Source organism: Formica exsecta, unplaced genomic scaffold (assembly GCF_003651465.1).
Source record: "Formica exsecta isolate Colony F162 unplaced genomic scaffold, ASM365146v1 scaffold33, whole genome shotgun sequence".
In the NCBI taxonomy this organism is placed as follows: domain Eukaryota; kingdom Metazoa; phylum Arthropoda; class Insecta; order Hymenoptera; family Formicidae; genus Formica; species Formica exsecta.
In genome coordinates this window covers 635,881-652,960 of record NW_021850553.1, presented here as the reverse complement: position 1 = coordinate 652,960, position 17,080 = coordinate 635,881, and the positions used below count along the sequence as shown (strand labels likewise).

Sequence of the window (17,080 nt, the reverse complement as noted above, 5' to 3'; positions counted from 1 at the left end):
TATATACTTTTTTCCCGCTCTTTCTCGGATCCTTCGGCGATTCGATCCCTCGAGCGGCTTCACTTCGCCTGGAATTTCGTCGGGCCGGCTGGGGGAGAATTACTATGGTGTAATCCTAGATGAGATTGTGTCCCGACACAGAAAAGAAACGAAGGGGGAAACAGGAAGGCGCGATAGAAGCGCACATGTTCTATGAACGCTGATTTTACCGCTCGGGTTTTAGCTAGCAGCGTGCTCCAATCGTAATCCTATCTCGTTGCTGGATCGCTGGATCATGTACCATCTCGACTTGTCTCGTGTCGAATCTGGTTTGTTTCATTGTCAGTATTTTAATCACTTTGATAATACCACTTTAATTGCATACCCGTGATATGGATCTTATTATCTTTTGCGTAATCAATATGCATGTTGAGAAATTCAATATGTAAAAAAAAAAAAAACAATTTTATTTTTATACTATTTTCGGGAAAATTTTTATCTACGCTTTTTCAATCGCACGAAAATGTCCTTTGCGATTTTTGTTTCGTCAAAACGAGCCTTACGTCAACGTCATTATTTTAATATGCGTTACGCATCGGAGGCATCCCGCGTTATAAGAGACACAACGGTAGATGTACTGCGGTAACCGATGCAAAACTTCATTTTAATTTATTTTCGCGTCGCTGGAAGCTGGGCAGTCTTATTGTCGCCGTCCATTGTCTTGTCCATCTCGGTTTCTGGACAATCTACTGTCTCTCCTCTCCGATTCTCCGTCCGTCCTCGCCGGACATACACTCTGCACCATTTAGCTGTGTCTTCACTCCAAGATATCTTACGTGTATACAGAATTCTATTCGTTTGTTTAGCAGTCCAATGCTCGGGTTTCTTGCGCTATTGTGTATGCTGCATTTGCGTATCGTAGTCACGTTGGTGCAACAATCCTTCCATTACGCGTGTTTTAAACTTTCTTCAGTCGCCGACTGTAGAAATATTTTAGTCCCGTGTAAATTTCTCAGTTTGCGCCGATTCGCGACAAATTATCGTTACAGAAACAAGTTGCAGAAATATTTAAATAAATTTGTGTAGACATATTTTCATTCGTACAACACATTAAATACAATGTCGTAGAATGATCTTGAGGAGAGCGAAAATACAGTCGTAAGCAGATATGTAAATGTGTTTCACCGCGGGTGACAAATCCGGACGGCATTGTCAAACAAAAAAAATAGATATCCGCAAGACGGATACATTTGATCTGGCGATCGATAGATTAAAAAGTGTCAATATCTCGTGTCTCTCGATAACTCATGTTCCGCGATCATTCGAGACATACGATTTGAAAGTTAGAGAGCCGGCCCGGTTTACGTGTCGTGGAGATTGAGCGTTTTAAATTTCTTGCCAGTTTTCAATTACAAGCTCGCCGTGTAAAAAGCGGCCGTCCTCCCATTAACGAATATCATTCCGGTCCGAGGATCGCGGCGCGACCTCGGATGTTAAACGTCTCGCGGCCCCCGTGCTCGCTACGGGACGTCGATATAGCCGTAAACGGGCGCACCGACGTTCGAAACGCAAGAGCGGAACCGGGTTGGACGGAAAGGGGGTCGGATGGTTTGACGTAAGAACGTGCGCGAGAGCACAGGAAGAAAGAGGGACGAGCGGGACCCCCGTCAACGACAGCATACCGCCGCCACGGTATCGCTTCTTCATCGCATTCGTCGCGTCGCTCGACGCTACCGCGCCCCGCGCGGCTAATCATCATTATTTAAGTACCAGATCGTTTTTCGCTATGTGACGGCGGCGAGTGTCGTGGCGAACCCCACGGAGGCACGTATCGATCCTCTCGACGGTGTCCCTCCTCTCGGCGAGTATCCCGATACGATCGTGTCGAGATTTCGCAGCGCTTCGCTCTATTATGATGTATCGTATCAAATTTCTCGTTTGCTTTCTCGATACATGTGATCTTTTATTATCGTTAACAGTACGCGAAGATTCGTCTTAAAAGCTATTTCTGTTCGCTAAATTTCATCATATATTTACATACAGCTCCGTTGAGAATTCGCGTGTTTAAACTCCGACTTTTATAGCGTTCGCCGCGCAACTGTTCTGGAGCACCGTTACGACCGCGATATCAGGAGATGCTTTTAGATGAGAGGCCGCCAGGCGATAATTATAGTCGCCGACGAACGATTCGATAGCTATTACGTGCCCGTAACCGAGTTTCTAAACATATTTTCGAAATTTGATTACGCGCCGTTTCCTAATTAACGAGAAGAGATCATTGGATTTCTTCTCAATGCAATCTTCTTTTTCCTTGTTCAATGCGGCGCCCAGACTCGACGGATCGTTTCCGCACGATCATGCCTATCTCGATCGTCGGCCATAAGCGGAGTCCTACCGGTCCAATTAAAAAATTCACGGATTTATGCAAACGGTCGGCCTTTTATTGGAAGACCCCGGGCCTGACACCGGGCATTCCACGATCCCCGCCGGAATAATCGATTGCCGCGATTCGAAACCGCGCAAAACAGGAGGAGACACGCAAGTATCCCGTTACAAATGTAATAGATTGCTATTATTCTCGTGGTCTTTTTTCTTACTCCATTATATTACCAGATATGGATAATTTAGCAAGCGATTATTCGTATTATTAACTGTAAAAAAAATTTGATAAGCACAGATCGCAATTTGCATTCGCATATTCCGCTATTTATAATTTTATCGCTATAAAAAAAATGCAATTTATTCTAATATATTTTAATATTTTTTTAATATTACGGATATGTATATATCGTTTTATCTGATAACAAGACCGTAAAAAAATAGCTTGTATTGATATCCGTATTTAGAACGAATTTCGAGCTTCTCGCGGCGATCGTAAACGGTCGTCGTCGTTTTCTACGACGGCACCGCCCCTGAGAGGATGACCGGCTTCCTTCGGGCGACCTCAAGTGGGACGGGCACCGTTACGAGCTAATTAGCAAAGTAAGAGAAATGCTCTCCACGCGAGTGTCACGGCGTCGTGTCGCGCCGGCCGCGTAGGCAAGCGATCTCGTGCTGCGAGACCTTATACGATCTGATCATCGATCTGTGATTTATCGCGCTCGGAACTCGGCGCGTGGAAGAGAGAAACCCAAAGTCGTTCTTGCGTGATGCGTTTCGATATATATACGGTGCGACTTGCGAGCGTGGCGAATAATTAATACTGCCGCGTACTTTGCGATAAATATAGTTTGACCGGCGCGCGGATTGCGGTTCTTCTCTTTTTTTTGCCACGAGAGAAGAGGAGTGCCAAGGGGCGAAACGGAAGCGATCGGCCAGATGAAGCAATTCTAATCGATTCGAGAGGAGAAGTCTTGCCTTCAACGAGATATTATCTGCTGTTGCCTCTTGTTTGACGACTTCTAGTTGCGCTAGAAGCATGCAGACGTAGACATGTACAACGTCACGAGTGCAGTGGCTTCAATACATTTAATTATATGTACAGCAACTAACGGTCTACGATTAAGAATCAATAATTTGTCTCTTTATCTAACGTATATGACGTTATTAGGACGATCAGCTGGTCTTATTCAGATTATTCTAGCAAGACTAGAAGATGTTTTAACGTTTGGGAAATATTTATAAAATTTGGCAAACATCTTGTATGTATGACGAAAAAAAAACTTGAAATATTTTTAGCAAAACGTTAATAGCCCGTTAATAAATCCCTTAAGAAGCGACGCGGGAGATCTCATCAAGAGCCACCCGAGGGCAAGTCAATCCACTGTGTGACGCAAACACAGAAAAACTCCATTACACACAAGAGGATAATCTTGTCTAGAGTTTAGCGTCGTGATTGGAAGTACAGACATCTTGATTTCAATATAACGACTCGGCCACCGATCGCAATTACTTTTTACTCAGGCTTCTTGCGCGACATGCGCGCACGCGTTTGCTTGGATAGATTGCACACAGTTGTGCGAATATCGACGTAGTGCGCCGAAGTGAATGATCACCGGCTCGCCAGCGGCGGTTACAACGACCCTGCGCCGGGGACTTTCAGTCAAATGAGATTGCACGCCAAGACTAGACGAGAAGCTCGCGTATCTCACGCTCGCGCTCGCGATACGGTTATTCATGAATGCGTCTGTCGATTAATCAAGGGAGCGCGTAATTGCGAACACGCGTCAAACGTCGCTTGGAAACTTGACGACCGTGACATTGGGATGTCTTTTTTTTACGTTTGGATGGAGATACCCAGCAGGGAGCGAGCGCGAATTCTATCGTTTGAAAGTTTACCATGTCATTAAAAGAGACCAACGAATGCTAATGAAAAACTGGTACTGTTTAATGACGAGCAATTTGTGCCTTACACTATATCACTCTATAAAAGACCCAGCGACACGCGTTTCTACCCGTGTGTACATAAATTGGAATACGTCTATCAATGAGACAAGTAATGAAGAAGGATTATTAATGCATCGCATTTTTGTGATTACTCTAGAACCGCGCCACAATTGTACATATATTTTATTTAAAAAAAAAAAAAAAAAAAAAAAATGTCATGATTTATGAACTATTTGGCACGAGGGAAAAACATCGGTCAACCTAACGGAAGATTATTTGCATACTTTGTTTTTCAGACTGTGTTTTAGATAATTAATGTCCCCGTTGCACGATTTATATACCCGCTGCGCGATAAAACTCGTAATTGAGTTTGAAAATACACATTACGGAATGCAATTTTCTATTAACGTGTAATATTATCATATGTCTGTCGCGTACACGAATGAGCGATTTTCCTGCGACAGGACGACTTCATTTCGATATATCCTCTCGGCATCAATTAGAAGCTCCGCTTCTCATAGCCGGTACAGCTGCCCACACGACACGCATACACACATGCACGCGTACGTATCAGAGTAGCAAATGCAGCCTCGGGAGAATTATCGAAGAGAAATAAATAGGATCCTGCTACTACGACTGCACGGCTATCCTCAGTCTTCGTCTTCGTCATCGTGTTGTCGTCGTTCGTCGTAGTCGTCGTCGTCGTCGTCGTCGTCGTCGTGCACGTGAGAACGACCCGGATGAAAACAGGACGGATCAGCAGCTATTAAACAGAGATGGAGTGAAAGAGGGACTTGGAAACGGGAACGGAGACGATCAGGGAACCGGAGTCAAGGAACTAGAAATGAATTCCATTTGCGCGGTCGAGAGGGGAGGACCGTGAAGCGGAATAGAGCGGAATAAGAGAAGAGGACAGAGCAAAAAGGGCTGGCAAGATGTCGACCGCGTGGAACACGGGAAGGTTACCTCACCTTGTGGAAAGCAAAGAGAAGAGGGTGAAGAAGAAATTCGCAGGAAGCACAAGAGGGACGGCGAATAATAAAAAGCACTTGGAGAAAATTATAAGTTATACGCTTACGTGCTGTAAATTTACTCGCATTGTTCAGAATTGAATGAGAATGGGGGAATTACGAATACGATACGAGATTATATCTCGACTGTTCTCGCGTTGTCATTACCTAAGAATCGCGTTGCAAAGCGTCATGCAAGAATGTTAAAAGTGCATTTGAACGCGGCAATACACATGCCAGAATATGCTGATCAGTGACTATTGATCGCTACCTACGCTATTCGAGACTACTTATCGATGCAGAAGGAAGGAAAAGCTTGCAATAATGTTTACTCACATAGCGCAAACATGTGCGTGATATTTTCCTTTTACGTTTTTTTAATATCTAAACATTCAGAATTTTTGTTTTGATGTGGAATTCGCTACATTGCAAATTTTCACATATAATTCGCGAATCTCGCAAGTCGTTATGAGAGATTTCTCATAGAAATCGGACGGAACGTCTCGGATCGTGCCATTCGTGCCGAGAACGCATAAGGGCGAGAATCAGTAATGAGTACGTTACGGGTTTCTTCCTTGCCTCGGCTTCGCCGGCAAAAACTCGCTCTCGATTCGATTCACGGTGCCGGAGGACGAAGGATACGAGTAGGGAGAGGTGGAGAGGGTCCAGCGCTGGACCGGCGATCTCCGCGAATTAATCAAATACGCGAGCGATTTGTCTTCGTTACACCCACGTGGGCACCCCGGAGGGACGCGTGTGTAACCGGGGTGACGAAGCCTTCGCGAATCGGCACCGGCGGGAGAAAAACATGACCATGCGACACGTGCACCTTGCGCGATGATTATTCTAAATAAAAATAATACTTTATGCAAGAAGAAGGTCTCTATGGTGAGAGATTTATGCAGAGTTTTGAATTGCAAAAAAAGATTGTTTTTGCTAAATAAATTCTACATATTGCTACAAAATACACCCTTGTAGCGAATAAAAATTCACTTAATTTTATGTTCTTAAAATTATATAAAATGCGTATATAAAAGTTTCAATATACATATTATATTTAAAATTTTTTATAACTTATTATGAATATTGTTTGTGTGCGTATGAGAACATTTATTGTTCAAAATTCTTTTATTTTAAATTATAACAAACTATAATAATATTTGAATAATTTCTTTTTAATCTTTCAATACAGAGTAAAAATTGAAATTACGATGTGCGATATTCTCACGAAGAACGGGCGATTTAATGCGCGCTTTATAATTTTATTATCCTTTAAGATTTATTACCAAATGCGTTGCCTCGCGTATCTTAATGGCTAACTTTCTCGCCACGGCGGCTTACGGAGGAAGGGACACAGATTTGTCCGGCGTGTCACATACCCTTCCGAAGTCGCGCGTCGAAATCCTTTTGCACGGGCAAGATACTCGAGCGGTATCTCAGCGTATCGGGATGCGGAGTAAATCGTAATTATATACGGGGAGTAGTACAGGATCGGCGGACCCACCTCTCGCGGCGAGAGTCCGTGGAAAAAGATCACGCGGACGTTTAATAACACGGGTACCGAATGCTGATGGGTAGAAGTATTGCCGGGGATATAAAACGTGTACGTCTTCCAGACCAGTCTCGCGGTACCAACGCATATACGCGTAATTACACGCGCGCCGCGCGTATACGTTCACGCAACCGCAGTGTTTCATCCTTCGCATATATACATTTTACATTTGAGTTGATTCATGTGTGTAAGTACATCTCAGATACAGGCACGTTTATCCTGCACGCATATATATATACTCATACATAGGGTGTCTGACCGGGAACAACCTTTCAAATGCCAAAAAACAAACTAAGGATGACGAGGATTGTATCAATGTCTCTCGACATGTGCTAAGTGCTGGAGTTATTTAGTATTGAGAATTAAAGGATTTTGTTTTAATTCTCTATCAAAATGAGATGTGGACCAAAATATGTGCACCATTGACCGAGGCGTTCACGCTATATATGTGTATGCGTGCGTGCGCGTGTGTGTATGGATACACACCTTCCACACTGTCGCGTGCATCGATGCGAAAGGGGAAACGGAGGAAAAGGACGGACGAGTTGGATCGAGTATAAATAGCGGTCCATAAATCATGCCATCCACGTACGCGACCGAGTACCATCTTTAAGGCACTGGTCGAAGGCACGGGTCGATGTCACCCGATGTCACCGACGACAACGTAGAAGACATAGGCGTCGACGACGACGCAGATGTTATGGAATACCGTGAAAATGGAAATATTCACGGCTATCTCTCTTCAACTCATCGTGACGACAATGTTTTCGTTTTATCTGGTTTTTCCCGTTGCATGCAACGAGAAAAAAACTTGATCGGGATCGATCGCGGTGATCGGAGACGATCGCGTCGCGGTAGATCCGCGAGATTTGTCGAAACATCGTATCTAGGAAGGATATATCTCGGATGAGTAGTTGCACTCCCGTTTTGGTCCACACCGCGCGCTCGATTGATCGATCCATCCATCGATTGATCTGGGCAATTATCGGTACGCGTGCTGTGCGTGCTTTATCCGCGTGATTGTTCGTAATTGGATGTGGCCTCATGACGACGTGCTTTCATGACACGACACCGGATAATATAGAAAATTCATACATTTATAATGAACCGTTGTAGTTAAATCGGATCTCAAACATCATAAATAAAAACGGTTAATTGCTGATTGCGAAAAGTAAATTGAAGAGACATTTTTTCATCAATTTCATTAAGATTCTTTTTTTTATACATCAAAATGAAAGGTCGCGTGTGTATACTAACGACCCGCCTTTAACTCAATACTGACAAACTAATGATTTAGAACCCTTTCCTATAATAAGCCATCCAATTATACATCATCATCTATCAAACAGCAAATCGGGGACACGTCGCGTCGGCGCGATGCGTTAGATCTAAAGAGATTCCGACATATCGTAAGCCGCAATGCGGCGATAATTCCAATTCAGTTTCCCGCAACGTAAGATCCTTACGGTTCTTGGCGTACGAGAACGTGGGCGTGCGGACGGCCAACGGCACTCGTTATGCGAGATACACGCATGTAAGCGGGCCGGCGCTCACGAATCGTTCATCACGGAATTGCATCTGCCAGCGGTAATGACCGGCCAATTTGGCTATTAATTGATTCCGAGCAGCGGCACCGGGCGGTCCCGACTGACTCGTGCGAGGAGGTCGAGCGAGGTCGACGTCGTGGAATCGATAAACCGACATCATTCATTCGTCGATTGCACGTGCCCCGTTCGTTTGCTATTCGGCGAATGAAACTCGTATCATCCAAACGGACGCGATCATGCAGCCACAAATGCATTTCACGCTCGTATATGTATCGTGTGTGTGTGTGTGTGTGTGTGTGTGTGTGTGTGTGTGTGTGTGTGTGACCGTGCTCGCCGAAGATCTTGCTGTAAGATCATGCCACCGATCAGACACGATCCTTCGAGCGAGCAACGCTCTCCGATCGCAACCGTGACGAATGAGATCTCAGCAATGCGCGACAGCTCTCGCTTGAAAAGATCTGCTTAGCAGCGAACCTCGACTAGCCTTCTTTTACGGTGGACTCAGTGCCGCCGGAGTTTTATCGGCGAAGAGAATAAATTCGTTCACCGGTGAAGTTAACCAGAGAAACGAGAGTAGCGAGACGTCCCGTGACTTCGCCTCTAATTTGGCGAGTTGAAATAGCACGAAGCAACTGACCGTTATATTGTTGCTAAGATTGATGCATTCAAGATCTTACCGCCGTTTTTCTGCAATATACATCTTGTTTGTTTAAAAATTCTTCAAGTTATCTTGAAATATGTTTACAATTGTTTCATAAATTGTTACGGTTGTCAAAGACAACATCGCTGGTATTATAAAAGCAAATCAATTCGATACCTTTATACAAGATCGATAGATTAGAGAGAAATAGACTGCAATTAATCCATCTCCCGATTCAATCGCATAAACGACAAATATATCGTAATTTAATAGCAACACACGTCAATCAACCCGTCGTGAATATGTCCGACAAATCCGGAGCCATTACAAAAACTAAGTTGCGATAATGCAAATGCTCATGCAAATGCAATCGGAGACCGAACTACTTTTTGATACTCGCGCGTCATAATTTATCGAGATTATTCGGATACAACTTTTAATTAGCTTCCATTGAAGGCGAGAAGGACGACGAGACTTATTATGAATAAATTAACACAAAATGTGTTTCTCTTCTTTCGTTTAAAGCAATTTTACTTATATCTGATGCACGTATATATCTGTATACATTATTTAAATTATGTATTCTGCATTTCCAGGCGAACGACCAAGCAGGTTTTATCTGGTAAGAGAGGAAGCTGATCTCTCGTTGGATCCCAACACGGGGATGCTGAGGATTCGACAGCCGCTTGATCGGGAATCACGTGACAAATATGTTCTCAGCATCGAGGCACGTAATGGCGGCTCCATTGGATATTGCCAGGTAAAATTGCACATCCTCCAGATAATCATCGTCTCGGTATTAACTCGCCATAATCATAGCCGTTTATCCGTTTTCTCAGTATTTATCCTGAATGCGCATGTAATAATGCCGAGCGTGCGAAAAATATGCTACGATTTTTGCATTTCTATCAAATATTATTATATATTCGATATTCGATGCAACACATGTTTAGCATCGCACTTGAAAACTATGATTAATTTACCGTTATTGATCTTATATTAGTGAGGCATGGAGAAGCTTTTTACTTATTTAGTGAAGAAAATTTGTTGCCGAATTACTCTCATTTATACAACATCCGTTTGTCTTTTCATTTACAGATGGAATTGATCGTGGAGGACGTAAACGACAATACGCCGTCGTTTCGCACGACTAGCGTTCGCATCTCGGTGCCGGAATCTCATCCTCTTCATATACCCTTGTACGTAGCGCATGCTACCGATCCGGACACCACACCATCGCTGCTGATACGCTATGTCCTCGGTCAAAACAGCAACGACCTCTTTGAGATAAACGCGCGCACCGGCGAACTCTATTTGGCGAGACGATTGGATTACGAGATCCAGCAGAGGCATGGTCTTCTGATAAGGGCCCTGGACGGTGCTGGGCTCTCGGCTAACCTCAGCTTGAGCGTCGAGGTGCAGGACGTGAATGACAACCCCCCAGTGTTCGAAAGGAACGAGTATCATGTGGAGGTTCCCGAAGGCGCCAGGCTCGATTCCCAGGTGAGAAAAATCTTCATTACACGCCCGTCACGCAAGCATTTGTTTGTCGAGAGGATGCGGTAGGGTTCTTCGAAAAAGGAAGCGGATGTAGGAGAGACAGAGAGATTTAAAACGTTGCACAGGCGTATATGTTAGAGAAAGAGAGCAGAATAAGAAGAAACTTTGGATTGGTCGGGAGAGATGGTAGAAGTTAACAACCTCTCTTCGGCCTTTCTTTCGCTCTTCATCGGCATCTCTTCGCGCCAAAGAGTTCCCCTTTTTTCCCTTGTAGCCGGCTTCTTTTTGCTCCCGCGCGTTTTGTATCCGTCTCTGGGATGCGTAATTTTATCCGGGACAACCAGGAAGAACGCGCTCGTGAACCTTTGCTCCCTTTCGTATCGCAAGGCATACGCCGCGCCATAGCTACCAGTCGTCCTTTCCCTTCCGGATAGCTTCTCGCGAAAGAGAAAAGCAGAAGGAGAAGGAAGAAGAAGATGTTGACTTGCGAAGTTCACCTTGTAGGCAAAGGGAGAATTAACCTCTCGCGTCGATTAGGAGGAATTTAACTGAACGTTGCATCGCGCCGCGCAGATATTAGCTGATGTTACTCTACAAAGTTACTTGACTGACAAGTTCGGGCCGATAGATGGATAGGGAAGAATGTCTGATAATCTGATATCCAAACGCGTGCACGCGGCATGTTGCCGGTCGATACCGATTGCGAGTTCTGCGAGCGTCTAAGATTGATAGGTAACAGTCGATAGGCCCCCGCAGGAGCGCATTACACGGTCGATCATTTCACGAGCCGGTTCAAGCGATTACCTGAACACGAGATAGGAGATTTATCACGTCACATACGGTTATACCGAAAATAGCATTTTGGTTGGAAAACTTGAATTTCTGGCTGTGTGCGAATTTGTTTGATACTAGAGAGATTTACATTCAAATCTGAAACGATAGTTATAGATCTTACAAACGCGGATTAGCCCGTAAAAATGATCAACGGCGATGTACATTTCCTGTAATACATATGTATATTAGTCATTATGCGGCAAAAAATCGAAGAAGAGCGAGCATGGAGAAGTCGCGAAAAGCGTATCGGAATAGCGGGTGATTGAAAATCATTAGCTGCTTGAAATTTGCGAGAACAAGATCGTCATCGCGATTGACAAGCCCGACGCTTCCTCGCGGTGGCCTTAGCCACGAGCGCATATAATCCCGAATACGAGGATAGTGATGACGAGATCCTCGCCGCGAGATAGGCTCGTTAAATGACGTCACATTTTTAATATACCATATACACGGGTACGAGATAGAGCGAGAGACGTCGCTGCAATTGGCGTCTCTCACTTTTCTTTTTTTCGTCTGCCTGTCTCCTTCTCTTCCTCGTTCTTCTTCTCTCGTAGCTACTCAATCTTCCATTCCATCTTTCTCCTGGTATACATGTATATATTGGCGATATCTATCGGTGGAACAGATCTGTGGGCTGTCGGTAGTATCCGGACAATATCTTAGTCACTAGTATGCATTAGAGAGAAGGAGATGGAAAAGTGGAGGAAAAGAATGTGAAGAGAAGAAGAGCTGGAGCAAGAGAATAGCTTGGTTGCAGTAAGCGTAACCTTTCACCCATCGTAAACTAATAACGTATAGTTAGACACATTAGTGCCTGCTCTCACTTCAAATTCTTTATTTAATAGTAACACATATTTCTCCTCGTCTACAAAGACAACTCGGTCGCGGCGTCTCTTTTTTCTCCTCCTTTACTCCCTCTTCTTCTTTCCTTTTGCCTTTTACTACCATCTATCATCCGTGAGCCGCGGGTTCATGCGCAGAACACGACCTTATACACTCCCGATCCTACATTCTTTTTCTTTTTTTTTCTCGTTCTTCGACCTTCACTATCTTCCCGCGCTGGGAAACATCGGCTGGCTCGAACATGTTTAGGGTTCGCGGTCCTTGGGTGCGTTTAATTAATACGAAACGACCGGATCGACTGGTCTTGTCTCGACGCCGCCTATCACCCCGTCTTTTTTCCCTATTCTTGCTCCTTTCCTCTCTTGCAAGATTGCGAGAAATCTCGGATGATTATTCTTGTTTCGATTTTCTGCTCGTCTGGCAGAAACATTTTATTGCTGTGTGTGTGGAATTTTCAAATATAATTTAATTAGATATTTAATTATTGTAAAATAATAAATTAATAAAATTAATAAATTAAAATAAATTATCGCATTAAACGTGATTATTATAATAGACTAATCATATTCTTCATTGTTTGCAGATTCTTCAGGTAACCGCGGTAGATCTGGATACGGGAAACAATGCGAGACTGAGCTATCGTCTTCATGGTTCTGCCGCCTTTCGAATCAGTTCTAACACCGGTTGGATCTACCTGGCGCAAAATTTGGACCGTGAAACTCTCGATCGGCACACCTTGACGGTTCTCGCGACCGATAACGGATCTCCCGCAGCGACCGCGAGTGCCTCCGTGGTGGTGACAGTTCTAGACGACAACGACAACGATCCGCGCTTCGAGAAGGATTTTTACGGATTCGAGCTGCTCGAGAATCTTCCCTCGGGCACTCTGGTTGGTTCCGTCAGCGCTACCGATCTCGATCTAGGCAAGAACTCGCTCCTCAGATACGCGGTGGTTCAAGCCAATAGCAGCTTCACTGTGGATCCTGATACAGGTATAAAAAAAATTTTTCTCAATTTTATATATCCATATTTTTCATTCTTCTTCCGTTTGCACGCCGTCAAATGCCAAGGAGATATATATGGGTTCTCGTCGAAACGACGAGTTTGAGTGTTTGCGAAAGCCGGCCCGGGTCTGGCTTCGAGGGCCGAGCGGAGATGCCCACGCAACTTGAAAACTCACGGAGAAAAATATTGGCGAATCCATTTTCGAACTCGGGTTTGTCGAGATTTTGTCGAATAAACTCCGCGAGAAGTGCATTATTCTCTACTCCGGTCTTTCTCGGGTTGAATTCACACCGGACTTATGACTGCGCTACTTGACGATCGTGAATAAGAAATATATAAGGAGAAACTTTCTGATTCCGTGCTTCTCTCGGGACTACGGTGACAGTGATCGATTCGCGGCGATTAACATTTTGGTTGCAGGTTTGAGATTTTTTTTTTCGTCGCGATGCCTTGCTTTGCGGTATTCTACCATACTACGGGAATGCCACGAAACGGAAGCAATCTCAGTGCAATTCGTCGTGGTCGCGTCGATAATTCTGCTCTCATCGAAATCTTATCGATCTTTTGCGCGTCATTTGTCCAACTTATATCTCTCCTTTCTTCATCGAAACGCCATCACGAACGTAATTGTACGCCGCGTCTACCGCAGAATCTTTTATTTCTTAACCAGATATTCAATCTCGTATATCAGTCTAAGGCTTAGTCGATCCGTTGTGCTCTCTTTTCCGTCCTCGCTTCGCGCTAACTTCTATCTCGCGCGTCCTCGCTCGCAGCCACAGTTACTTCCTGTTTCAGACAGGTTCTTAGCCTGTTAAATAAAAATTGAACACACCTTCGCTAGCTTCTTATTAATTCTCCGTGTCTGAATCGTCGGTATATATGATATTCCCTTTCTCTTTAACTTGTCCCTTCGAGTTCCTTCCAACGCGATATGATGGAGAAACACTATAGAGTCAACGAAAAATCGATTTAGGTGCGAGAAGGAAACGCCGCAAGTGTAGGAAAAGGAGAGACTATTAATTTTCTAAATGGACCCTAGCCGTCAGCGCGTGTAATTTACGCGTTGCTGTTGCGTCAACCTAGCGGCCCTTTATGCCGCGCCATTGTTAAACGATTTCGTAACCGACGAAAAGATTCCTCGGACAACGTCGTCCACCTAAATTGTTTCGAAATTCTTTAAAAATATTTATCATCTTTTATATAAACCATATGTTGAATATAAATATTAATTACATTGGGCTTTATAAATATGCCTGATAATTTTCTCAGCTTACGATATTACTCAATGAGGATTTGCTAAATTACTGGCTAGAATAACAAGAATCACACGATCTTTGTCTTCGCGATCTCCGTATAACTCATTTTAGATTGCGGCAGTGTGCGTACGCTCTCTTCTCGTGGGTATTAAAATATAATCCGGTAAGAGTGGCGCTTTCGCTTAGTCGGCGTGTAACGAATCATCAGGAACGGGGCCCGAGGCTCGTCACACGCCGCGTAACGCACATGTATGCAGTGTGCCTCGCAATGTGCGCGGTTTGATTGGCATGCGACACGGGAGTATTTGTGTACACGCTTGGTTCGAGGTCCGGGCCCTCTCCTCTCTTTCTTTCCTCTTCGTTTCGTATCCGCCGGGCTGCCTGTTTGCAGAGGTGGGACTTCTCGAGTCATCCCGACTGCGCGGATCGAGAGGCAGGCAGAAAAAAAGATGAGAGATAACGACGAGGTGGGGGCGATCGCGCTGCCGGAAGTATCAGCTGTCTTGTCGTACGAATACTTCTATATTAATCCCTGTTGCACACAGTGCGAGTGCACATTGTCCGGTCAACAGACCGGCGGCGGCGGCGCGGAGTGAGTTGAAATTTCGCTCGGCCATTGTCCTTCGATCGCGGGCTCTCTAACCCGCGATCTCCCATTGAGAAAACCCTCGAGCGATGCCTCTTGGCTCTTTCCGCGTAGGTCGCCGCCGTAATGTCCGCTTAATGGCACCCTTTTCTCCATTCATCCAATTAAGGAGGCCCCGCGTGTTGGCTCACAATGTCGAGAGATCGAACCCGCCGTGATTTATGGAACGGCACGTCCTTGATGAGACGCGATGAAAAGTATGGAGAATATCAGCGATTGTCAGCTCGATTCGACCAGTTCCTAATATGTACCGGGTATGATTACAGTTGCTAAACGTCGATGTCCCGCTTGACAAAGACATGATACATTTGACGATGTATTCGTCATTCCGATGCAAGTCGTGACGTCTTCGTACGTGGAATCTTCACGCATCTCTCATACATTTTAATTCGTCTCGATATGCACGCGATCATTGCGATCTCAGGAATTTCCGTGACTTACCATCTAATCGATAGTATCATCTATCGATTGGATATCTGTTAACCATGCCATCATGTAGCTTGTCCACTAGAACAGGAACATATTCTTATTTTAGAGATGCGGTAATGCTTCTTTCCGAATGTTATTTTGTTGTATGTCGATTTTGTGATGTAATTTGCAAAAAAAAAAAAAAAAAAAATTTAACTTGATAATTTCGTCTCGTATCGTTATACGTGTATCCGGTGTATACTTCGCCATGATAAATGTTGATTACGGTCAATTTATATTATAATTGAGCATAGGTGTAAAAATATCGATCGGATATCTTGAATTATTTAGCGATATATTTTCCAGGAGTAAACATGTTTAACGGGGTTTCCCACCGCTTTTTCCTATGCGTCGATAATTTGATACGCAGTTTTGCATTGATGATCAAATTAAAGATAAGATTGCTGCACAGCTAGTTTGCAACTCGCGTGCGTGGTTGCCGAGCAGGTTTCGAGTTTACCCTCGGCTGAGATTTTTCTATCAGGTACGCTTCTATTCGTCGAATTGTTTGAGAAACCGACGTTGTGGGGTCTTTCGCCAAGCTCACGTACATCCGATCGCGGCGATGGATTCCCAAATATTGGAAGAGGCACGCGAAGACAAAAAAGTCCGCTCTTCTTACGAGCATGACGGCGAGATCAGCCATGCGGTCCCACGAGAAACTAACACGAGAAACGCATTAGCACGCGTCCTACGATATACTTCTTATTGTTCCGCGATGGTATCCTCCGGTCGGCGCGTTTGCATGTCCCCCGTCGATCGTTTGTCTTGTCGACGGCGAGGAGTACGATGTCGCCGAGGCCACGCCGGGACGGTCGCGACTAGGTACGTCGAGAATTCGTGAAGGCACGCCAGATTCCGCCTGGCGTGTCGCCGGGACAGCAATACGGTCGTCGTTTCTCACAGATCCGTCGTACGAATTATTATCCTGATCCTTTTCCCAGATTCTGGAATAATTCTGGTGGCACGGCTATAACCGCTCCCTTAATTATCCATTAATGCGCCAACCGGTGCCTAGATGAGGAGGAAAACAGGTCTTTTGACTCCATCTTTTCCCTCTTTTACCCTGCCGTGCTTTCGCCCTCTCATTCCCCGTTCTCTCCTCGTTCTCGTCCTCGTCGTCCTTCTTCCTCCCCTTGTGACCGTGACTACTCCCCGCGATACGTAATTACGGCGGAGCTCGTTACACGCGCGACTACGTACGTACCTGGTACGATTATTACATGCGAGGAGAAAGAGAAAGAAAGAGAGAAGGAAGACGAAAAACGAAACCCCTGGCGCGACCGAGGAATACGAGCGACTGTGCATGGACGGTTCTTACGAGCGACGATTATCCAATTAACCGTTCTCGACGAGGAAAATTGATAAGGTCGTTCTAGCCGATCGCGATCCACGAGGAGGGATGTCGGTCGATCGTACGTATTGAATTTTATGCGAACGGATACGCGAGCGTGCGCTCTTACGTTCGCTACGC

General features: G+C 44.8%; 1 protein-coding gene across 1 annotated transcript in view; it reads left to right on the top strand.

Moving 5' to 3' along the window:
- The window catches only part of LOC115238244 (protein dachsous), a 310,168-nt gene that overhangs the window by 265,994 nt on the left and 27,094 nt on the right, over positions 1-17,080 (top strand). The window contains exons 4-6 of the mRNA XM_029811895.1: positions 9,651-9,814; positions 10,153-10,557; positions 12,815-13,223. Coding sequence (XP_029667755.1) covers positions 9,651-9,814; positions 10,153-10,557; positions 12,815-13,223 — 978 coding nt within the window. The remainder of the gene's footprint in view (positions 1-9,650; positions 9,815-10,152; positions 10,558-12,814; positions 13,224-17,080) is intronic.